A 25771-nucleotide genomic window follows, 5' to 3' on the forward strand; every position below is an offset into this window, starting at 1 on the left:
GTCCAGGGCTAGGCTGTTTAGTTGGGGGCATTGTGACAGCAGTTGCTGCAACAGCAGTTAAGTGCTCCAAATTGTGTTTACCTTGTCCGTCTGTCCATTCCGTTACGCTGGCGACAACCGCTGTCAGCGTAACGTCAGCGTTGATCCACGGATTTATTGATACATGGATAAAAAAATAGAGAGGGAACGAAAAGGCCTTAAACCTACCAGAAAAACACACGCAAGGTGAAGTCGTAAGACAATAGGAAAATAAAGTGGCCTACATTGCTGTGCACAGTGTGTTGATTAGGCCACTCTCCAAGAGAAAATTGCGCACAGGTTTGAAAGCCAACCTCTGTTTGCTTGGGCACAAACAGGACCAAAGCACTTTCATCTCAGAAAAAAACAAGGACATCTATCTTAAATCTCTGAGAAGACAGCGAATGCTCAGCTAGCATAACTTGCTGCTATATATTTTGTTGGGCTATGTGCACTCATTGAATCTCGAAGAGCTGACAGGCCCTTACTAATGTGCGACATTATGTATTCCTTTGGAAGAGTGCATAGAAATCGTAGTTAAAGCTACTGCTTTCCTACTTGGTTTCTCTATACGGCATAGACAGCTTATGATTCCGGATGATTGATTGACTGCGCAGTGAGTACGGGGGGGGGGGGGGGGAGAAATATACGTACAACCCTCTTTAACAATCAATATCTTCGCAATGGCTATCGAAATTGCCACAGTTGAGAAATGCGGATTAATTTTTATTGCACTCATTTGGTACCGTGTATTGAAATCGATACTTAAGTTGTTTTACGTTTGCCCTTCACAATGTCGTTGCTAACGCTGATGCCACGCAGGAATGATCCCGCCAAAACATTGCTGTGGCGTCACCTATACCTTAACTTGTGCTGCATGTTTTAGTGGTACTATATAATTCAATCGTAGCTTCGTGCAGCCTACAACTGCATACATTAGCCTCAATGTTATTCAGTTCCGCATGCTTAAATTAACAGCCCTGAATTCATCTTGAGAAGGTTCGCATGTATACGTGCGCGTAGGCCGCGCACATTGCTGCATACACAGTATAGTTCTATGCATTGGTTTGAGCTTTCCGGACCTCTCACAGACAGGCGACGCGGATAACAACGGCACCATTTGTATTCCAGTCGCAGACATCCGACCACGCGTTACATACCAGCGTTTCCGGGGCGCAGCGTAGATTCATCACACTCCAGAATTAACCGGCTGCTAGACAACCCATTACGGATCGACACTCTCGGAGCAACTCCCGGCTCGGCAATAGCGCTTACGCACAAACCTCCGCGCATAAATTTCTGTTACAGCGCCGACCTCGCTGTTGCAACAACCCAGCGAACATCCCGCAATAAACAGATGTGCCGCATGTATCTACACATATAAAAGACAGCGCGCAAACGTGTTGCAAAGTTGCTCGCTTCCCACCTTGACCTTGCGCGTCGCTCCCGTAAACACGACAGCGCCGAAAAGCATGTCGCGCACGCTTGAGACGCAAATGGTATCTTGAAGGAGAGAAGTTTCGGAGAAGGGCGTGAGCGCTCAGGTTCATAAAAGTCTATGTGCGCTGTGTTCGGCGACAGCGCACTTGTCTCGAGTATCGGACACGTGTTTCGGTTACGGATGCACAAGCTACTTTTTGTGCAGCTAAGAGATTGGCTCTTTTACTGACGGATGTCGATATGTGGATGTACAGCGACGGCCAGGGTGTTACATAGCTGGACTTAATTTTTGGCCGGCTTATGCGCGGCATATCTCTGTGAATGTAGTTCTAATAACTAGCAAGATGCGGTTGTCGTCTACAGGAGCACTACAACTTCAATCATATGCGAAAATACCTTGTCCGAGTTGCAGCTAACAGTTTACGGTCATGTCAACACCATTCGTCAGTCTCTTTTCTTTGAAGAGCATCGATGCGGCTTTTCCAGATGGAATTGCTTGGTGTTGAAGTGGCACCAATACTTCCCCAATGCATCAATCGGTCTTCATACTCGGCTTTATTTGCATGCACAAACAGTTAACGCGATATTCGCGAAATATCTGTAGCGTCCAAGCAGAGTGGCGAAATTTCGAGGGCTTTTGAATGGCCATAAAAAAGCGCGTTTGTATATCTTCTGAATGAAAAATTTTAATATCTCGGGAAAGATAGAAAACGCAGTATACGAACAACCAATGATGCTTCTGTGCCTCAGATAGGTACTCCGAAGTAGTGGAGCAAATTGATTCATATATCTTACTAAATAACGTAAATCTGGAAAATCTCATGTATATAACCTTGTTACGTGGGCACTGTTGCTGAATGCGGCACTACGTATAGGTAAAATTCAGAACTAGGCGAGGTGGTTTCGACGCATAATTGCAAATGGCGTAAACACACGGGGCAATGAATAAGGCCGGGAACTGATATGCGCATTTGTGTGTCTGGTCTTTTTAACTATCCCGTTTCTTTTTTAGTGTTTGTTTAATTTTTCTTGAGCTATGTGCAATTACGTACGTCTAACACCGGCCGTCATTATGCTGACCTTTCTTTACTGCGCGCAAGCTTGCTCGTGTGAGTCCCTAGTATGTCAAAAAATCCTGGACCCGTATTCCCAAAAAGCTCTTACGCAAGAGTTTTTCGTAAGAACAAATTTCACGCAATCGCTATGCTGGACATATTATTAGGGAAGGCTGCCGGAAAACGGCAAAGAACACTTACGAAGAAAAAGCTTTGTGAATTCGATCCCTGATTTGTAAAGCGATGATTTTCTTGGAAAACCGTCTTGTGCTTGTTTCTACAAGGACGTTAAATTATTCATTCAACTTATGCCATAAAATGAAACCGTTGTTATAAATTAGAAAGCTTTTGCTGTCAATCAGTAAATGCCTGGGTCCTTTATTAGACTGTATCATCATCATCATCAGCCTACATTTATATCCACTACTGAACGAAAGCCTCTCCCTGCGATCTACAATTACCTCTGTCTTGCGCTAGCTGATTCCAACTTGCGCCTGCGAATTTCCTAACTTCATCACTCCACCTAGTTTTCTGCCGTCCTCGACTGCGCTTCCCTTCTCTTGGTATCCATTCTGCAACTCTAATGGTCCACCGGGTATCCATCCTACGCATTACATGGCCTGCTCAGCTGCACTTTTTCCGCTTAATGTCAACTAGAATATCGGCTATCTCCGTTTGTTCTCTGATCGACACCGCTCTCTTCCTGTCTCTTAACGTTAGACCTAACATTTTTCATTCCATCGCTCGTTGTGCGTTCCTTAACTTGTTCTCGAGCTTCATTGTTAACCTCCAAGTTTCTGCCCCATAAATTAGCACCGGTAGAATGCAATGATTGTACACTTTTCTTTTCAACGACAGGGGTAATCTCCCATTCAGGATTTGGTAATGCCTGCCGTATGCAGTCCAGCCCAATTTTATTCTTCTATGAATTTCTTTCTCATGATCACCCCTGTGAGTAATTGGCCTAGATAAACGCACTCCTTTACAGACTCTAGAGGCTGACTGGCGATCCTGAATTCTTCTTCCCTTGCCAGAGATTGAACATTATATTTGTTTTCTGCATATTAATCTTCAACCCCACTCTTACACTTTCTCAGTTAAGGTCCTCAATCATTTGCTGTAATTCGTCCCCATTGTTGCTGAATGGGACAATGTCATCTGCAAACCGAAGGTTGCAGATATATTCTTCGTTGATTCTCACTCCCAAGCCTTCCCAGTCTAAGAGCTTGAATTCTTCTAAGCATGCCGTGAATAGCAATGCAGAGAGTTGTGTCTCCTTGCCTGACCCCTTTCTCGATAGGTATCTTTCTACTTTTCTTGTGGAAAACCAAAATTTCTGTGCAATCCTTGGAGATATTTGCATGTAAGCACTTATGCCTCCTGTACTCCTTGATTACGCAATGCCTCTATGACTGCAGGTATCTCTACTGAATCAAATGCTTTTTCATAATTTATGAAAGCCATATAGAGAGCTTGATTGTGCTCCGCAGATTTCTCTATTACCTGGTTGATGACATGGATATGATCCATTGTAGAATATCTCTTCCTGAAGCCAGCTTGTTCTCTTGGTTGGCTGGAGTCAAGTGTTGCCCTGATTCTATTTGAAATTACCTTGGTGAATATTTTATGCGATACTGAGAGCAAGCTAATGGGTCAATAATTCTTCAATTCTTTAACGTTTCCCTTCTTGTGGATGAGTATAATGTTGGCGTTCTTAAAGCTTTCTGGTACACTTGAGGTCATAAGGGATTGCGTATCAAGAGCCGCAAGCTTTTCAAGTATATCTCCTCCATTCTTGATTAAATCGACTGTTATTCCATCTTCTCCAGCAGCTCTTCCCCTGGTCATGTCTGTCAAGGCCCTTCTAACTTCATCGCTAGTTATAGAAGGGGCCTCTGTATCCTGTTCATGACTACTTCGAATGAAAGTAGCTTGGCTGCTCTGGGAACAGTACAGGTCAGTATAAATTTCTTCCGCTGCTTTTACTATGTCATCGAAATTGCTGATGATATTACCCTGCTTATCTTTCAGTGCATACATTTTGCCTTGTCATATGCCTAGTTTTCTTCTCACTGATTTCATGCTGCGTCCATTTATTACTGCTTCCTCAATCTTTTCCACGTTATAATTTCGGATATCCCTTACTTTCTTCTTGTTGATCAGTTTCGACAGTTCAGCGAATTTTATCTGACCTCTCGAGTTTTACACTTGCATGTTTTGCCGTTTCTTTATTAGGTCCTTTGTTCCTTGGGAGAGCTTACATACAGGTTGCCTTGGTGCCTTGCCTCCCACTTCAACTGCTGCTTCTGAGACCAGCCTAGTTACGGTTTCATTCATTACCTCTATGTTGTATTTATCTTCCTGTTCTAAAGCTGCATATTTGTTTGCGAGCACCAGCCCGAATTGGTCTGCTTTTGTCCTTACTGCATACAGGATGGCCTGTTTCTTCTTGAGTAATTTTATTCTTTCTCTCTTCAAATTGAGATAAATCCTAGACCTCACTAACCTATGGTCGCTGCCATTTTCCTTACCTAACACTTCTACATCCTGCACTATGCTGGGATCGGCAGAGAGTATGAAATCAATTTAATTCCTTGTTTTTCCATTAGCGCTTTTCCAGGTCCACTTCCTGTTGCCGCGCTTCCTGAAGAAGGTATTCATTATTCGGAGCCTATTCCTTTCCGCGAATTCTACCAACATCTCTTCTCTAGTGTTCCTAGGATCGATGCCATAGTTGCCAATTGCTTGCTCACCAGGCTGCTTTTTTCCCACTTTTGCATTGAAGTCGCCCACGACTACATTATACTGAGTTTGCACCTTTCTCATTGCTAATTGAACATCTTCATAAAACTGTTCTATTCCTTCATTATCGTGACTGGAGGTTGGGGCGTAGGCTTGTACAACCTTCATTCTGTATCTCCTATTCAGCTTTATTACGACTACTGCTACCCTCTAAATAATGCTGTAGAATTCATCAATGTTGCCCGCTATGTCCTTATGGACTAGAAATCCTACTCCGAATTCTCTCTTATCTGGTAGACCTCTGTAGCAGAGGGCGTGGCCATTTGTCAGCACTGTATAAGCCTCACCAGTTCTTCTCACCTCACTAAGGCCAATAATATCCCAGGAAATAGCTGATAATTCTTCAAATAGCCCTGATAAGCTAGCCTCACTCGATAGGGAGCGCGTGTTGAACGTTGCCAGGTTCAGTTTCCATTGGCGGCCTGTATATAGGAGTCAATATGAAAAGCCGCGCAAATAACTCTCGTCGGGTCTGCCAGAACAAAAAAAGTTAAGCATATGTCGGATTCAAAGAACGGCTCCTTGATGTCTTCATCGCCCTGAGCTTCAACAACGCCGTGAAGGTACAGCATTTACTTGCATATTGTCACGGTGTTTCATAATTTACGCTGTATATTTCATACACCCTAGCGGTGTCCTGAGATGCTAGAACGGGCTGGAAATATCACTGGTGCGCAGAGACGACCATGGCCGCACTAATTCTTCTATGTTACTTTGCACAGGAAAAGTACGCAAGCGCATTCTTGCGTCGTTATCTTCACGTGCGCCTCCGATCTTAAGACATATAATTATGTATAGTCAGCAGCCCGCGAAATTTCAACTTTATAACTTGTGCACTCCTCGGATATAGTGCAGAAAATACGGTACTTATTCCGTCCGTACCCTTGACATTCTGACGCCGCGGTCGGCGTATGTACATTGTTGTGCCGCCACTGAACAATGGTACACAGGCTGTCATAATGAGTCTTACGTATTTCGACTGCTTGGTTTAAATTTCATGGTATGGATCACGCAATAGTAGTGTAAGTAGTATAGAAGCGGGATAACCTCCAGTTGTTGTGCAACTCCCAGTTGCGGAACTAAGAGCAGCAGGATCATTGTTAGTAGTACTTGTAGTAGTAGTAGTAGTAGTAGTAGTAGTAGTAGTAGTAGTAGTAGTAGTAGTAGTAGTAGTAGTAGTAGTAGTAGTAGTAGTAGCAGTAGTAGTAGTAGTTGTAGTTACAGTAGTAGTACAGCTGTCACAACAGCAACTACAGCTACTACAACCATTAGTCATACAGGACGGTTAGAATTATCCGTAATCGGAAGGTGGCGGCGGTCGCATTGTTCCAAGAACGACGTTTAAGAACACTATGACTCTAAAAAGAATTCCGAAATGAAATCGCTGTCAAAGTAACTGAATCTCTGATCTCAAGGCAATTACTTTAAATATAAAAATTGCAAGGTGAGATGAAATATATTTAAAAAAATAAAGTCAGGAGGCGTGTTATTGAGCACACGAGGTTACAGTCTCCCAAAATGCTTCCATACCGCAAAGCTCGGTGAGTAATACTTGCCTAACGCCGCATTATATAACGTGTTATGTCTCTCGCATGTCATAGCCGAAGCTGCCACGTGCTCTGTGCGAAGCAGTAACGGTAATTCTTGAGTTTTTCCATATGGATTCCTTCATATAAATCTCCAATATCCCCGCTCATCAGGGCTTGAAAGTAAAGTTATCAAAACATGCTAAAGAGAAATTATGAATGCTTTCGCACACCGTTAACTGCCTACTTCTTACTCTCATGGCACGGACCTGAGTTGTACGTATACGAAATACACTGAAATGATTCGGTGTCCCGTGTACAGGTAACCGTAACAGTACCTTGTTCTCTTGAGGCATGACAGGTAAACAGCATCCGCTTACGCTAAATAAAAATTTAGTTTCTGATGCATTCTCTCTCTGCAACCCCCCCCCCCTCACAGCTCGTAAGCAAAAGGTCCATGCTGCTACCAATAGTTTACCCATGTTATTAATCAACATAGAATCGTTGCTTTATTTATTGACGAGGCGGCGTTCAACCGGACCCCATGAAGTCTTGCGGCCGACGTGCTCGGTGGTCGACGTAGGTGAGTCCCAGTTTTAAAAAGCTTTACTGTAGGCGCTTAAGAGCGGTACTTCTCCCAAGGTGATCTCCTACACATTAACTACTCGTGCTGCCAGCCATGCGGGCCGTCGAGCTGGCCGTCCACTTTGAATTGCACCTTGCTCTCGAAGAAGCCCGGTGCGGCCGCAGGGCGATGAAACTCGCCACACGACTGGACGCGGCGACCTCCAGCCACATCACGACGCCGGCGATTACGTTGGCACAGGCTTCGGTCGCGCGAGATCTCGCAAACAGGAAGCGAGAGATGCGTCCGGCGCATTGTGTTGTCGGGGCGCGTTTCACAACTTGGGGCTACTCCCGTCGGCGCTATCTTTGTTCGGGCTGGCGAGGAGATGCCGGTCATACCGGAACCTGCACGGTGGTTCTGAACTTCTGGTACCCGCCTTTTCTTTTCTTTGGTGCCATTTGCCCAAGCTCTGTAGCTTATTATTCTTGTTACTTTCGTCCACGCTTTGAATCTCATAGCTTTATCGGATGCTGCCTGAATAGAAGAAGGTCACTTCCACGATTCACACTAGGTATCTTGATTAGATTGGGAGAGTTACTGCAACTTTTGTGAGAGTACATGAATATAGTTCCGCACAAAGGACAACATCAGTGCAAGACCTCAATTATCCAGCGGCCAAGTCTACCGCGAGGCTGCGCGCGCGCACTGACCCTGCCAGACAGAGTAAGGAGTGACTTGAGCTGTAGCCCTTTAACGCATATTGAATGTTTCCTTCCCTCTCTGCCGAGGGTGACATAATAGAGCGCAGACAAAATGTGTCCTTCGGGATTGAAACCGGCAAGTATGGTTCCATATCCAGGCGTAAGGGTAGGTAAAGAAGTAGAAAGTCCTCGGATATTGCTGTGAGTAGTTAATGGCAAATCGCTCTCGAGCCGTTCAGTGTGGTGCCTTTAAAACGCAAGCACAATGGTAGAATATCAATACACCGAATCTTCATGAGACAGAGAGAGAAGTAAAGGCAGTGAGGTTCTAGATTAAATTTGATATCTTAGGGTTTCCCAACGTACAAGCAGGGCACGCTACTTCCGTCGGCGCTATCATTGTTGGGGCTGGTGAAGAGATTCCGGTCGTAGCGGAACCTGCATAAGTGGTTCTCAACTTTTCATATCCACCTTTTTTATTGGTGCCGTTTGACCAAGCTGTACAGGCTATTCTTATTGCTACAGCACATTTTTTGTTTTATTTTCATGTATTTTATGTGTTTTATTCACTCCAACTCCTTATTTGTTCCCAAAAATGCCTGAAATGTTGTGCCATCGAAGAAGAACACTCGATGCAATGTGCGTGAAACACCGCTTTATTGAGAACACCACAAATGAAACTCAGCTGAGAGATCGCAATATAGCCGGTTTGCCGTTGTGCGTTGTTTCGACCTCATAAGCAGCCACATTACGCTCGGGAACATAACGCAGCAGGACTACTACTGCTCAGCAACATTTCGCCGCAACACTAAACTCAACGATATCACTCAGCGACAAGTAATGCTCTCACATTTACGTATCGTAAAAACTGCTTAGGTAAACCCACAGTTTTTCGTTTTATTTCATTTAGTTTTACGGAATATAACTCTTTATTTGTTCCAAGATACCTTCCACTGTTTTCTTCCGAGGCTTCTCGTAACGATGACAAGATTTCGACTATGGGCACTTTTCTATGCACCTTAACAGGGCACATATTTCTTACGCTTCTTAGGATGTGGTAGTGGGCCGAGTAGTGGCGGAGCAGATAGATTCAACCGAATTATCTTGAATTTGTTACGTATGACTTGGTTATCACAGTTGGCCTTCCACTGTCTCTCGTTGTACCTTAATTTCTCATTGTTTAAAACTATATTGACCTAAAGGCAAGCTCACTCTCCCCTATAATTACTAGACAATGTAGCAAATTTTTTTCGCTGTTTTCTTGGTACACAGTGATTCCTGGCCTTCAGTGGTAGTTTGTTTTTCGCATTTTGGCCAACGGCACAATTATTAATACATAAAAACACAATCCACATCGGTAACATGTGTCAGTACGTAGTCACTCAACTCAACGTCAACATCAGTTCCGTTATCTATAATATCGCGTTGTGCTACTGTGTTCAAGCTCATGTACCGTTACTGTTGCGTGTGCATATACCGAAAAATGACGAAACTTTTTTTTTTCGCAACGCGTCCATTTACCATTCAGTTTGTTCCCACACTATTATTAGGCATCTTGAACGTCTCCCATTTCTTTCGAACATGACAATACTATGTTTTTTAGGACAAGGGTTTTCTTTTAAAAAGGATCCGTTGCATTCTTATCAGAAGTGAAGTGAAAATGTTTGAACCTGAATACGCAGTGATTATTCAATATAGCTCATTACAAGCCGTTTAGCCGCACACTAACATGACATGAATATTTTCCTTGAGGCATTACGCCTTAGATATTCTGCAAAGTAGCATCTACAAATAACTGCTACTTCCGTATTAACTCGTTCAGTACAACTGGTATATTTGCCACTGGGCAACAGCGACTCATTCACCGGCCTGCCACCACTCAGGCTAAGCGTTTTATTCACAAAGCTGCGTTCTTGCGCTTTTGAAAGTTTTCGTGCCATCCTGTAGGCAGCGTTAAATAACCTAAAGTGATATTTATATGCATGAAAGCTTTGTTTTTTTCTCCCCTATTACAGATGCGATCACAGCAAAAGGGGGCGACATTTTAGGAAACACACTCGGAAGAGGACTGCTGGATAAATTCAGTAAGAACATTATTTTGTGTTAATTTCTTTCCCAAAATTATGCAATACCACATTTTGTGCGTTGCTTCGTCCATTGCTATACAGGGCGGTGCAAAAAGATAAGCTCTGTATTGCTGTTGTTGCTATGATTACACTACACAGCAGCGTCCCAAACACGAGCGCGACAGTATTAAGCGTGCCAAAAAAAAGGTCAATTATTGGCTCACGCGTGCTTGTGAACCTTTGGTCAGTGAACACTGCACTTATCCTGAATTCTTACTCATCGTAATTTATTGTACCTACCTTTTACTTTTTTCTCTTTGTCCGTACATTTCGAACTGGCAGTTAGAGGGTTTGGTAGCACAGTGATGTTCACCTGTGATAGCGCGTATACATTTAGCCATCTTTACAGCTTTTGAGTAATTGAATTTCAGGTCTTGAAAGTCCCGGTAGAGTATGTCTATGTTTTGCCGCAGTAAGAATTAGTTGGTTTTATTGCTCTATACAGTTATTTATTTTGTTGATTCGACACTAAGTATATCCGTCTTCTCTTTCAGCTACCCCAAATCCACTGAAATGTAAGTAATAAAGATTTTTCGGGGGGAGCGTTCGTAGGAATTGCAGCCCAGATTTCTGAGTTTTGCAAAGCACTTTATTTCAAGGCAATTGATGTAGCAATGTCTTGTGAACGGCTAGTTATACGGTGACTAGCAGAAGCAAAAAGTAAGTTACTAGCTCTAAATTGCTTACACGAATAAAGTTTTGCATTTGCCGCGTGGATTCTATGACACAACTCATAGAAATTACAACTGCTCCTAAAGTTAATGCAGAATGTAAAATAGGCGGTTAAGTTATTCATAATCGACGTTGCTCTCACTATTTCCATTGATCAAGACTTTAAGACACAGCACATCTTTCGGCTAATTTAATGAATTCTGTAATTGATTGCATCTCCCAATGAAAGGTTATTATTCATTTACCTAATTAATTTATTTATTAGTACTTGTGTTAGTACTGCATTCCCCTCTGCAGATTTCAGCAGGGTGTATCGCCAAATTACGATACCATAGTAAGCAAGATTTGCGAAAACAATCAAACAATACAATTTGCAAGCAAGCATGATACATGACAAAACGTGTAAAGTAGTTAACCTAAACTAATATACTAACGCGATTAGTGTCGGCGCCATCACTAAATTGTTATATAATTTATTATTATAGCGCAATGATAGCAACGTCACGTCACAGTCACTGTACACTGCATTCACGCAAGTTTACATATTTGTGTTTTTTACGTTCACTAATGTGCATATCTTATGGGAAATGTATTGTGAGACTTGTACATAGCGTCACCTATAGCTCGTACAGTCACTTATAAGTTGCGGAAATGAGTCAGTCAATAGGAATATTTCATACTGCAAATGGTCAGATGGGACCATTGTGTGCGCGTACTAGATTGTTGGAAGCAACTATTAGGATACTGCTTGTGCAATTACTGTGCCTAAACAACTTCGCAGTGAACATTTTGGAAACTCAAGTTGAGTTTATCGCCATGTTTCGGAGCAAAAAACTTCAGTACCTATTCTTGTTAATGTGCTTATGTAAAGAGAACACCGAAAAGCTTTTATCAGCATCAAGTAACAAGTAGATTAAATGGTTACGACAACATTAATCAAAAAAGAGATATAGCCATTCAAATTTTCTCAGAAAGCACTGACTATAGGCACGTTCCTATGCCGAAACTCTGAATACCGCAAAGCAACTTCAATAAAATTTTGATAGCATGGTACCGCGATCTGTTTAGGTGGCTGGAAACATTGCAGTGCAATTTTTCTTAGTGACTAAAACCTGTTAAATTTATCTGGTGTGAACAAGTATTCTACACTGCGCATTGTAATTGCCATTGGAGTGCCATTAAATACACATTCATTAAATGTCGTGTGCTACTGTAACTACCTACCGCATCAAAGAGGTTTTGCAGTGCTTGACTGGTAACGTGAATTCGTCGACACAAAAAAAAGAGCGACAGCGCATTCTGAATTGTTCGCTTCATTTTAAAGCATATCTTCCTTAAACATATTTCAGGTAGCAAGGAATAAATTTCTGAAACTAATTCTTCATCAACTTTTACATCGACAATCAAGAAGTGTGCTGTTTTATACGACGGGACCATGTGATCTTCTGCGCCAACGCGTAACAAATTTCTTCTTTTTTTCTGGCAGCTGGGTCAACGCCGTTCGACTTCCGATTTAGTAAGTCGCTCCTTGAGAGCAAGTTTTTTAATGTTTTGTGTGTTTTGGGATACATTGACCACCGTGTTTCTGATAAATTATTCTTAGTGATCAGCGGAAGCGCACGCTGTCGTAGCAGCTGTTTCACGGCTGATCGTTGGTATAGTGAACGTATAATAAATGTCATCAACGGGATCGATACGATATTGCGGTGTCAATTCGATACAAGCTTTAACTCAAACAAAAAAATATGAGGCTGTGTGGTTTCAAAAAATTTCCTTGCATATAAACAAAGTGTAGCCAATCTGTTTATTGGAACTTCTGAACTATTTAAAAGTAAACGCAGCACATTGTGGTATTATACACTGGGCTGCAACTACATGGGAATAGGCTCGCAGTAGAACGTCGACACGTGCATTACCTGCTTGAAGTATACGAAGAAGCAGCGCCTAAAATTAGAGCATTCCTGCAACGGTACACTAGGAAAAAAGTAAAATGCACAAATATTACCACATCACGTGAGTAGCTTGTGAGGGCCACAAGAACGATTAGGTGATGCTTGCTGAGTGATTACGAATGCCCGCTGCAGCAGTCTAACCTAATGACTCCAAAGAACGCATACGTTCAATGCATCATTACGCACTGGGAAAATTTTGGCGCGGCTGTCGCTTATTCAGGCCCGAATCTCTCTCGAAAGGTATCCCAAGAGCGTACTCGACATAGACTGATGTCTGTACGTCCAAGCAGGCTCAGCTGGGTGCCGAACTCGCTTTCGTGCCCAAATTTTGGCCTTCCTCCAGAAGGAAGAAACGCATAATTGTAAGCAGTACATCATCGCGAACTCGCTTCTCCGCGCGGTTCTAGGAATGAGCACCACTAAGTCGTGCCAAATTACCCAATGCACAATCGATGCTCCTTCCATGACTGTTATACCTCGCGACCACGGACCTGCGGGTGGCGGAGGCTGCGTTCGCCGTGGTATAGTCGCCAATACTCGAACTCTTACTTATCATTCTGTGCTGTTCTTTACGTCGACTGATAAGCCACTGGTTTCTTTAATCGCGAAAAAAGGAAGCAGCGTGCCCAGTACTACAAAGTGCATCAGATGCAGCATTACGCGTTAACCTTTTACGAAACGTGGAGCGGGAGAACATGCGGCAGATTATGCCGCCTAAATATTTACTTCCCATTATTTCCAAACTGCAGACTTCCTCGCCGCTTGGATTTATACCAAAATTCACGAATTTCAGGGTTCAACATTCAGGTACTGCACAATTGGTGATACGGGACATCATAGTAGAGGTCTTTCAGTTAGTTTTGAACTCTTGGTGTTCTTTAACGTGCATACAGTGCATGGTACGGGAGCATTTTTGCATCACGCCGCCACCGAAATGCGGCCGCCGCAACCGGGCAGGTTTGCAATTAAAAAAGAAAATACAGGAAATCAAGTTCATATCTCTTAAAAGCCGAAACACGTATACAAAGCAAAACCAGAAAAACTAGTAGATATATGCCTTTAAAAAAGCATTTTAAACAACTTACTCATTATTACCTGCTTTTGCATATACCTTTTGGCAAGGTTAGTGAAATGATAGACCAACAACAAAGGGTGTGAAAAAGTCCCTTTATTAGTACATGTGCTTAAACGCATTTTCACTGCCCACTGATGAAACGCCACAATCGGCATGCTGTTGCGCTTTGCAGGCGATTTTACGATCATTATTAATCGCCTCGAGATTCGCTACAACACTTATCAAACTTTTTCGCGCAGCGGTATTCACAAAATGTTCTGTGCTTCCTCCTACAAACGCAATGAATGCGGCCGGTAGGGTTATCTTTTTCCATGCCTCACGTAGCACACACTTCCTTTTCTTCCGAATCTATTTCGCTAAAGCTTTTACGTAAACCCGCAGCGCAGCTTAGTTGAGGCACCTGCACCTGCTGCACAGTGTCGAGCTATTGAAAAACTAATCATTAGGCTTGCTATTAGCTATTTCTTACAGCGACATTATTAGCATTCATTTTCAAAAAAATTACGGCAGAACTCACTTCTCGATGACTGCCGACGGTAATGCGAGCAGCGATGAAGCAATGTAGCGACAGACCGTATTCCTGAAGTCACGTTTATTACGACGTGTAGTGGTAATGTGAAAATTTAGTTGGTCCGCCTATATGCAACATACGACGATATCGTGCCACTTTGCTATGGCACTCGCTTGCGAAGGTCACCCATGAACGAGGAGTCATGACGACGACTGTATGAAGCCAACGCAGTGATGATGGAATGATAAACACGGAATGATATCGATGGAACGAAAAAGGCTTATAACGACGACAGCATGACAAGGGCATCATAATCACTATTGAATGACGACAGTGTGGTTAGAATACAATGACGAAGAAAGATTGACGTCGATGGAACGACGAAGGCCGTATGACGACGTCGGCGTGACGATAATAGTATGACGTTACCGCAGTGATGACAATGATAAAACGACAGCGTGACGACGACTGCATGACGAAGATGGCAGGATGAGTGCCCGATGACAAAGCTGGAATGGCGGCGATGCAACGACCACTAAGGCATCATTATCATGAACCCATACCTATTGGCCCAAGCTATTAGACAATTTAGGCAACTAGGTGGGGGCAGAAGACGTGTCGACGACGGCATGACGAGAGTAAGATCACGAAGCTGGAATAATAACCACATTGGAACTACCCCAACGGCATCACAAGGACGAGCACGTACTTAGTGACCCAAGCAGGCAGACAACTTGGGCCACTGGGCCGGCTTAAGAGGATAGATAGATAGAATAGATAATGATAGATAGATAGATAGATAGATAGATAGATAGATAGATAGATAGATAGATACACTTTCATGCTTAAACATCGATTCTCTAAGTATCTTGGGCAGGGCTGGGCTAAGATACTTTGCAATTGTATCATGATACGGTACGAGACACTCGAGCAACAAGTATTTGAGATACAGATGCAAGATACTACCGCAATTATTGTACCTGACACGATAATTTCCATTTGTATCTTAAGATACTTCGATGCATTCGCAAATTTCTTATTATAGATCTATGTAATGTAGCAGCAAACGCATATGCTCAAAAATGTTTGCTTGAAAATTTCTTCAACTCCAACCAACCTGACTTACTTCACTTCAATGAAATGTCTGTTAGTATCTCAAAATTTTGGTTTTTCTTGCTCAAAGTATAATATTTTCATTCCGAAACAATTTATTGGGGTTGCTTTAGCTGCTTAACATAAACGGTCTTTATACTCTGCGCTGTCAGCGGTTTTTGCTTGACGCTTTTGTAAGTGATGCGAGTCGCTGCTCTGCCTGCCGACCAGCTAGCGGGTGGCTATGAGCAAGTGTCACGGCACCGACGCAACTAAAAACAAGAAATCAAGAAAACGTAGGGTCGGCTGCGCGTAGACGTTCGCGCGCTCGTTTTTGTCGAGACGGCGTGAGCGCCACCACTTGACCCTGCTCCACCAATAAGGACGCGTCGACCTCATTGCCTGCAATCACTATACATAACGTGATTTTGTCCTAAGTTCGTATAGAGTGCTGAACATTAAAAAAGAGACAATATAAAGTGCTGATATAATCGTCAAAGCATGGGACGTTTGTTGTCTATCCATTTTTCTCCCGAATATTGACGCGCGTGTCACTGAACAACATATAAAATCGCGGACAGACTCGAGCCGTGAATCAAATTCGATGACGGAAGACAGTGCTCGCCGATATCGTTGTGGTTTGAGTGTTGCTCGTTTTTGCTGGTACAATTTGGTCCGGACAGTAAAGTGCTAGATGCTCAACTAACAGTTACTAAGGTATGATTCCTCAATATCCCCACTAGAACGCGACAGTATGCTAAACGTTGGAATATATATCTTGGTTTTATTCTTTTACCCTGCAGATTCCGCAAAACCGGACAACCGTTTTGGTAAGTAGCTATCTATGTTACCGCCTTTTGGCATCCAGTGTGTTAAAGTCATTGCTCAAGAATTCATTTCAATGTTCAGTCATGCTTCCAGCGTCCGGCCCAAGAACACCATCAAATTTTGGTAAGTGCTTAATAAATTGTATTGCAGTTTTTTTTTCTTTTTTTTCTTTTCTTTCTCGTTTTTCATGACGGCATGAATCTCTGCCTTCAAGAAGTTTAGCTACTCGTTTGGTCGATTTAGCTATCTCATTACATTCGCTGTGCTGCTTACCTCTTTTGCGTTACATATGCTCAAGTTTCGGTGTCGTTTCTTATCAAGCAACCTTGATATTCCTCGGAATACAGGAATACAGGGAATACGTTGTTTTATCAAAAACAAAACCGAAACCTTTAGCATCGGTTCAACACACCTTTCGTCAGTGAAATCGCACGTCCTCGGGCCTCGTGTCTAATTGATTCACAGTATTCCTCACAGCTAACTTTCACTTCGCAAAAATCAGCAAACTTATTCAAACATTCATTCCCAACTAACGTGTCGGAAATACTTCTCTTTTTCAGTGACAAGGCCGACGTTCTTTACTGGCACCCGTAAGTCAATAATTTATCTACATAGATGGTCGTACGTTTTATTGAATTTAAGTTGCAAACCGAGCGGTATGTACAGCCAGATTGGCTGAAGAAGTACGTTTTTTTTGCAAAAATGGATACGGCTACATCATCCGCATATTTCTAAATTTGTTGACCACCTGCAAGATGCACGCTATCTTTAGGAAGCTAACAAAGGTTATCGAGCAGGATGTATGCCTTGAACGAAAAAACGATAATTAAGTCAAACGTTGACCTTTGTAGCTGTAGCCCAAGAGGACCTTACGATTGTACATTTTCTTGAAGAATGTATCCTTCGCAGGAAAATTTCTGAGGCCAATGCGTTCGCATGTGGACTGGACATAAAGCTTTGCAGAGACATTGTGCTCCCTACCTGTTATCTGCCGTCTGTGTGCAGTGCACTAAAAATGCTAAAAGTCTTAATTCCCTGTGATCTTTATGTCGGCTCAGTGCGGTGATCACAGCATCGTCACACGGTATATGTGCGTGCGAGTGTGTGTGTGTGTGTGTGTGCTTGTGCGTCTTACGTGAGTGCCAGTAATCATTGCACAAAACAAAGTGCCACTTTACCCGAGTGTCACCTCTATGTTAACAAAAGCATGCTCATAGCAAACAAATCCACTTGAATGCTGTCGATAACCTGGAAGAGTGCTTGTAGCAAAACGATATATGTGGATAACAAATTCGCACCGCTACAGTGAACCTTTTGTATAAAAAGAGCGCAAATTTTGGGCGCGGCGCCTGCAAGTGTGCATTTCAAAGTTATGCCTCGAAAACAGAATCGCTGCTGAAAAGAATTACTTGTAAAACATGCATGCGTCAAGAATTTATCTTTGGATCCATGCACCGAGATATATTACCATGCATGGCCACCGCGTGCTGGAGGCATTATTTGAAATATCGAAATCGGGAGGTTCGTTTGTGGCGTCAATATCATAACCTGTAGTACACCCTGTTATTACGTGATTGCTATAAGTGATGATTCACAGCAGGCAAAATTCTTAACTAGCGGATCTCTTATTATGTACAGTGCACGTCAAATAGAAAATTAGGGCGAGATTTCATGAACTACTTCTGACTGCTTCTTAGTCGACTGAACGGGCTCCATCATTATTTCGAATACCTGAGGTGTTAAAGTACAGCGCCGCTTTTTAGATGCTCCGGATGCAATAAATGAGTTACTATTAAATCATCAATAGACAAAGAATAGTTTCCCCCACAAAATTGTTATAAATCATGAATATTTTCAAGAGTCTGCTAAAATATTCTCAGAACTGACGCCAGGGAATCCCACCATTGTAGAGCTGGGGAAAGTGCTAGCGTGAGCTCGAAAACAAACAGCCTTTAACGCTCATATTACCGCCCCACAATGAAGCCATATAATTGTTGCGTCAGAGACTCACGACGTCAGAACAATAGAATCGAGGACCAGCTGCGAAGTGCACAGTTTTTGTAAGGCAGAAAGGAAGCTCAGAAGACAGCTGACGCCATGACCATAGGAAAGTTTAATAGCTCCTAATAACTGCGTGTGTTCTGTCATCAGCCTAAAGCGTTGAGGTAATCGTCGCATTGACTAACGATGACAAAGCTCGCAGTATTGAGCCTATAGCTTGCTTTCTTTGTGACACGACCCCTTGGAGGCGTGCTCCTGTGCTCAGAACTTGACACAAAATTGACAAAAAGGGAATTCAGGAAAGTTGTGCTTAAATGTATAAAAATAAACTGACGCTCGGAGGAGGAGGAGGACACAGCTTTATTTTGTTAATTTGGCTTAATGAGGGGTGGGTACGGAGAGCACGCGACAGAAGTAAGTACAGAGGGGCCCACTCTTAAAGGTAACACGGGAGTGCAGTGCATGTCTGGATTTTCCTCTCTCGCAAGAGCACAATAAAATTTCATCACACAACTTGTAGTTGGTGGATCTTATTCCTTTCGAAGCACCTGTGTAGTCCTCAGACATGCTTCCTCAGCCACTTGCAGCTAGGGTGCCAGCAATTTGAAAGGCGCATATCTGAGTGTTCCATTTGACCATGGACCGCACTGTACATAAACAAATTGACACAGCCCTTTGACAGTCTACGTACTTTTTTCGTAAACTCCTTAGGGACTTATCACATCTTTCTGCTTAAACTGTGCAGATGGCCCAGAGACAAATACGACTGAGCTTGTTTGATTTCCCCCATTTGTGGTAGATCCACGCCCAAAGTGGTCAATTCAATAATATCTGTAGAATCTTAAACGCGTGAGGCTATATGTTCCTAGTGTAGCTATAGACATTTCTACACGTTAAATAAAAACGACTACACTCTGTCTTTGCACTTCCTAAATAATTTTTGTAAGAGGGGCCCGTAAGCGTTGCTAATCGTCTGAGATTGGGCAGCGTGCAGACGCGAGTGATTCGGGAGCACATCGCACTGCATATAAGTTGAACTGTATACACGCGCTCCCTGAGGTAACTTGCAGCTCTTGGTCAGTGCTTGATAACGCTCTTTGAGAAGCTTTAGGGTGACGTTTGGAAATGTCGCTTGAAGATCTGGTGCGAGTCTCCGGGCACTGAAGGTGTGTCAATCATGCCGACGAAGCGGCGTCAGAAAAAAAAAGGCGACTTGAGAATTGGATGTTGCGGATGAATGCATCGTCTCTTCCTTTTCCTGAAGAATGCTAACGGCAGAAATTTTCTGGTGTTTCGTTCTGTGAGATGCCTCGAAGGCGTATGGACCTTTCCAGAAATTCACGCGCGCCCACTGCGGCGGGCGCAATGCACTGTGGGAAGCCGGACCACCGCTGGTGTGTCGTCGGCTCGCCTTGTTTGCAGCTCGCGGGCGTGCAGGCGGTCGAGTGCAGTAATATGGCAGGAAGACCGCTTTTTGTGACTGCTTCAAACTTTGCGGACAGAAGAGGCGTACCAAAGCAACATGGATAACAGCCAGCAGGCGTTGTACGTTCATTGATGATATAATATTAAGTAACGATGTGTACTAGATAAAGTGCTTTTTGAATAGGAAGCTTTTGGTGGCTGCGAGGGCATTTGGTCCACTATACGCTTCGTTTATTGTGCTTCCTGGTGTGGGTATAATCTTCTCATTAGTTTTATTGCAAACGTACGGATGAGCAGATAGATTGTGGCCCGGCAACACGTTGTACCGTCACGAGAAAAAGTTTGTGGACCAAAGGTGCCACGATTTCATTTTATTTTTCTTCGCAGCCTGGATTCCGGCTGAAATCAAAATCGAACGCCTACGTGCACGTGTTTTACCAATACAGCGTATTAATCCTATTCGAGGCCGCGAAGCTGCGCTTGAATATATTTAAATGTTTTGCTGATGCCGTGGTCTCCAAACTATTACTCGCGGCTGTACAAGGCGCGCGCTAAACTGAAATGCGTTTCGCACGTCACACTGCGACTGTGAAAAGCGCACCAAAGGCTGTGAGGCCAACTGTGTTGTGCACATCGAGCAGCTAATACGGCTTTCTGGAATGGTGCGTCCTAACTACTTATCACGCGTGACGCTGCCAGTAGTAGAAGAACCCATCAACATATGCGTAGGTTGGACGTAATGCGACGGCCGGTATGGAACGCGTAATGAAGGCATAATCGCAAACATGCGGTGATAATATATGGCGCTGCGTTTCTTGCATTTCGCTCGAAGCAACGTAAAACAAGCTTTTTCTGTAATGCCCCTTTCCAAACCGCGAAGAGAAATTGTTTACAAGAAAACAGGAAAGAACATATTGAGCAACGCTGTGACCCCTACTTGCGAGGCGTCATTCGCCGGCTGACTTCTGAGACACCTTCCCCTTCTCTGCGTACGTTTGTGCGGCGGGATGGCGTCTTGTACCGGTACAACATACACCTTGACGGTCCTGAACAGCTCTTGGTTATTCCTGCACACATGCGTCAAACTGTCCTTACACAGCTACATGACACTCCTACCGCGGGTCACCTCGGAGTCTCTAGGACGTATGACCGTGTTTGACATGGTTTCTTTGGCCCGGAATTTACCGTTCCGTCTGCCGTTACGTCGCTTCCTGTGAACAATGCCAGCGTCACAAGAGAACCGCAGTACTCCCAGCTGGCCGCCTTCAACCCCTTGACGTACCATCGGAGCCATTCTTTAGGGTTGGTCTTCACCTTCTTGGCCCTTTCCTGCTCTCTGTCTGCGGAAATGAGCGAATAGCAGTCGCTACTGACTGCATGACCCGGTACGCGATCACTCGGGCGCTTCCAACCAGCTGCGCAACCGACGTTGCCGATTTCCTGCTCGAAGACGTTATACTTCACCACGGCGCTCCTCGACAGCTCCTCACAGGCCGGGGCCGCTATTTCATATCGAAGGTTGTCCAGGACCTCACTCCTGCGCTACAAAACACAAGTTGACAACGGCGTACCACCCTCAGACCAACGGCCTCACAGAGCGTCTTAATAGAACTATCAAAGACGTGCTTGCTATGTATGTTTCCGCCGACCATCATGACTGGGATGCCGCTCTGCCCGTCGTAACATTTGCCTGTAATTCCTCCCGACATGACTCTGCGGGTTTTTTTCGTTTTATTTGTTGTATGGAAGAAATACCACGCTGCCATTTGACACCCTGCTTCCCGCCGTTCTTGACTCGTCGTCAAAATAGGCCCCTGACGCGATCTTCCGAGCTGTCGAGGCCCGCCAGATTACACTCCTGCGCCTTACCGCTTCGCAGGAAAAGCAACGACGCTTCTATTATGCCCGCCACCACGATGCCCACTTCAACCCTGGTGATAGGGTCCTTCTTTGGACACCGTCACGGCAAGTTGGCCTTTGCGAACAGTTGAGTTTGCCTTACTCTCGACGTACCGGGTCTTGCGCCACGTGACCATGGCCCTTGAAATCATGGCCCTCGATTCCACCTTGTCTCGACCATCCACCGATGTCGTCCACGTCACACGCCTTAAGCGATACCTCTTGGGCGTACTCGCAAGCACCGGGACGGCGCCTTCACCGCCGGGGGTCATGTTACTAAGCAATGCTCGAGACAACGCTGAGGACAGTACAGAAGACGAGGACGCTGTCTGATGTCGCGCGGACTGGTGTTGCATCTTGTATGCCTTGTATGCCAATGGGCGCTTTGTAAGTATTCTGTAAATATAATTTAAACCACTCTTTCCCCGCAACAATAGGTTAGTGTGCGGTTTTACGTGCGAAAACCACCATATATGACTATGAGGCGCACCGCGTTGAAGGGCTCGGGAAATTTCACCCACCTTGGGTTCTGTAACGTGCACCGACATCGCGCGGTACATGGCCTCTAGCGTTCGAAATGTGCCATCGAAATGCGGACGCTGCGGCCCGGGTCGAACCCGCATCTTGTGGGGCCAGTAGCCGAGCTACATAGCACCACCATCGGCGGCAACACATGCTTTTATATATATATATATATATATATATATATATATTGTAATGAAGAAAAAGACGCACCTAGGCGTGGGCGCTCGGACTGCGGGTGCGCATAGAGAGAGGAAGACGACGAGGCAGAGAATAGAACAGCCGGACCAGGAACGGGTGCTGTCTCTGTGTCTCTGTTCATCAAAATGGCGCAGTCTACAATGAACCCGCCTTAAGGCGTTTCCACCTTAAGTGTTCCTCGCACGGTTCCTCGGCGTGCCGGGTTCCTACTTCCCAAGAACGCCGTCCACGCTTCCTTCGGTATGGAGCCCGCCACTCTACCACCGTCGCAATACCCACTGCACCGTCCGGGGATGGCGTCGAAGCCTCCTCGGTGGCTCTCGGACAGGGATATACCGATGCCCTCGTCCACGCCATCGCCGAGCTGACACAACAGCTCCAGAGTATGACGACCGCCTTCGTATCCGTCAGCGGTTGCGTCCTGCCTGGGAACGCCGTCCACGCTTCCCTGCAGCCGGCGTTCGTGGACATACCGACGTTTTGCGGCTTTCAAGACGACGTCATCCTTTGGGTTCGAAACATCAATGCCCTGGGTGATCGTCATGCCTGGCCAGACCACACAAGATGGCTGGTTGCCGCGAAACGACTCTGCGGTGCCGCCAAAGCATGGGACAACTACGCAGGCATTAAACTTGGGTCGTGGCCTGAATGGAGTGCAGCTCTGATCGCTGATTTCGGCCCCCTCACGTATGCCTGCGTCGAGCCCGGCCAGCAGTGTTCTACGGCCGGATCTCCTCAGGAGCACCACTTTGACGCACCAGTCGTGCCCAGTAACGCCTCGCCAGGGAGGCCCGCAGGCTGCCCCGCCGCAGAAGCCGGCTCCCCGAGTGTCGTCGCGGGCCCCATCGCAGATGGTGGGAAGCGCACGGCGACTACCGCTCCCTCCCCGAGTCACACCGAGCGGCAGATCCCAAACCAGCATCATTGGCTCCACCACAACCTCTGAGCACGCAGAAAGTCACCGCTGCTACTTTCACGCGGCAGTCTACGCCGGCTGAGCTGCTGCGACGAAAACCGTGCATAGCTCGGAATCCGCAGCATATTGCTGCTGTAGCTGCACCCGGGAAGGTTTTGGCAGATTGCTCCGCCACCTGCCCCGCTGTAGACCCAGAACGAGAGCCATTTCCACCACCATGGCTCCTCGAATCTGCGGCGGCTTCCGACACCGTACCATCGCTTTCAGTGACCAAGACCACTTTCGGTCCAAAGCATACAGTGAAACGGCTCTCAACCACTTCAACGTAGGGGCGCATGGAGGCGCCGACGGTACCACTCCGAGAGCCCGACCAGTCCATGGATTATGGCAGGACATGCTTCCTGACTCGTCGGAGCCACATGTCTGCATGTCTACGCAGCCGATGGCCGAGTTGGGGGGCATTATCATCAAAGACCTGCCCGTACGCGATAGGCGCACAAGACGCGCGGGACCGCGGACGAGACGCACGAAAGACCAGTCGCGCATTGGTCGCGATTTTTCTTCGGTCGCGGCTGATTCGAGCGCAACAGCGGGCGTCGATCAGTTTGCGGCAGCGTTGCGAGGGGGCACGCCACGGCTGAGCAGAGTGGCTGCTCATCGTGCAGGATCTCTAGCCCTACGTGCCCAACTGCGACAGGATGGTCGTCGACGAGACGTATGACCAGAGCGCAACAGTCAGTGCCGACCCCCCGAGGAGCTGATTGCGCGCTGGACGGTCTCAACAATGACTGCTTCCGACGATGACTATGCAGCGATTTTCCAGCATTCACAGCCGCCAGAGCTGCCTTCAGCAGCGTGGCCGAGTGTAAGGAAGAAAAAGACGCACCTAGGTGCGGGCGCTCGGACTGCGGGCGCGCACAGAGAGAGGAAAACGACGAGGCAGAGAATAGAACAGCCGGACCAGGAACGGGTGCTGTCTCTGTTCATCACAATATATATATATATATATATATATATATATATATATATATATATATATATATAATGCAAGAAACGCAGTGGCAATATATAATAGCCGCATGTTTGCGATGACGCCTTCATTAAGCGATCCGTACCCACCGTCACATTACGTCCAACCTACGCATGTGTTGATGGGTGCCTCTACTGCATGCGGCGTCGCGCATGAAAATAAGTTAAGACGCACCATTCGAGACAGCCGTATTAGTTGCTCGATGTGCACAATGCAGTCGGCCTCAAACCCCTCGGTGCGCTTTTCCCAGTGGCAGTGTGACGTGCAAAACACGGTTCTGTTTAGCGCGCGCCAACACCTTATCTATACAACGTTTTGCCTGGCCACAAAGTATCTGCGCATCCGTACGTTTGCAATAAAATGAATGAGAATACCCACACCAGGAAGCACGACAAACGAAGCGTATCAAACCAAATGATCACAGCACGCAAATGCACTCGCAGCCGCCTGAAGTTTCCTATTTAACGAGCACTTTATCTAGCACATATCTCTGCATAATATCATATTATAAATGAACGTACAACACTTACTACCTGCTGGTTGTTATCCATGTTGCTTTGGCACGCCTCTTCTGTCAGCAAAGTTTGAAGTAAAGGCACAAAAAAACGCTGTTCCTGCAAAATTACTCCACTCGACCGCCCGCACGCCCGCGAGCTGCAAACGAGGCGAGCCGACGACACGCCAGCGGCGCTCTGGCTTCCCACGGTGCCTTGCGTCGATCCGCTAGGGTAAAAGCGCGGCGCTGCGATTTCTGGAAAGGTCCATTGTGTGTAGAGTGCGTGTACTTAGCCGCTGGTAGCCGGCGAGTCATAGTTAAATTGTAGGGTTTCACGTCCCGGAACTGCAGTGTTTTCATCGTGACGCCGTTATAAGGATCCGAGTTAACGTTGACCACACAGGGTTCGTTAACGTGTCTCTAAGTACAAGAGCGTTCTTGCATGTTTTACATCATTAAAATGCGACCGCCGCGTCCGGGAACCAAAACCACTACCTCGTACTCAGAAAGTCAACGTCATAGCCACTGAGTGACTGCGGCATGTAGCGATTCATAGCACACTAAATTTGCACCAGAGTGCGAAGTTGGGCTAGCTGCGGCTGAGCATTGACATTATAACGGACAACGGTGGTTGCGAGAAAACCGAAAGATGGGCAACCTGCGCAAAGCCTCTGCCATCTATTTCATTTTATTTTATTTCAGTTTAGCGCTTTCGCTGGCGACAGGGCCGGATAGAGTTCCAGGGCGCAGCTGATAGACAGCACAGTAGAGAATACATTTACCAATAAGCAGGTGCTTGTTTTCTCCGCCCTCAAATAACAAATCTTTGCATAACGAACGCATCGCAAAATTTTGTGGAAATTCATAGCAAGCAAGTTTATGTATATCGAATTACTTGTTATATCAAACTATTCT

The 25771-nt window shown here is 45.4% G+C and overlaps 1 protein-coding gene across 3 annotated transcripts in view; it reads left to right on the forward strand.

Moving 5' to 3' along the window:
* The window catches only part of LOC119461631 (proteoglycan 4-like), a 67618-nt gene that overhangs the window by 13797 nt on the left and 28050 nt on the right, over nt 1-25771 (forward strand). For 2 of the 3 annotated variants that reach the window (XM_037722993.2, XM_049671808.1), the window contains 6 exons: nt 10126-10194; nt 10731-10751; nt 12395-12424; nt 16342-16368; nt 16448-16489; nt 16927-16956. In XM_037722993.2, the coding sequence (XP_037578921.1) occupies nt 10126-10194; nt 10731-10751; nt 12395-12424; nt 16342-16368; nt 16448-16489; nt 16927-16956 (219 nt within the window). The remainder of the gene's footprint in view (nt 1-10125; nt 10195-10730; nt 10752-12394; nt 12425-16341; nt 16369-16447; nt 16490-16926; nt 16957-25771) is intronic. The other variant, XM_037722994.2, reaches the window with a different exon arrangement.

The sequence above is a fragment of the Dermacentor silvarum genome, chromosome 8 (genome assembly GCF_013339745.2).
Source record: "Dermacentor silvarum isolate Dsil-2018 chromosome 8, BIME_Dsil_1.4, whole genome shotgun sequence".
Lineage (NCBI taxonomy): Eukaryota > Metazoa > Arthropoda > Arachnida > Ixodida > Ixodidae > Dermacentor > Dermacentor silvarum.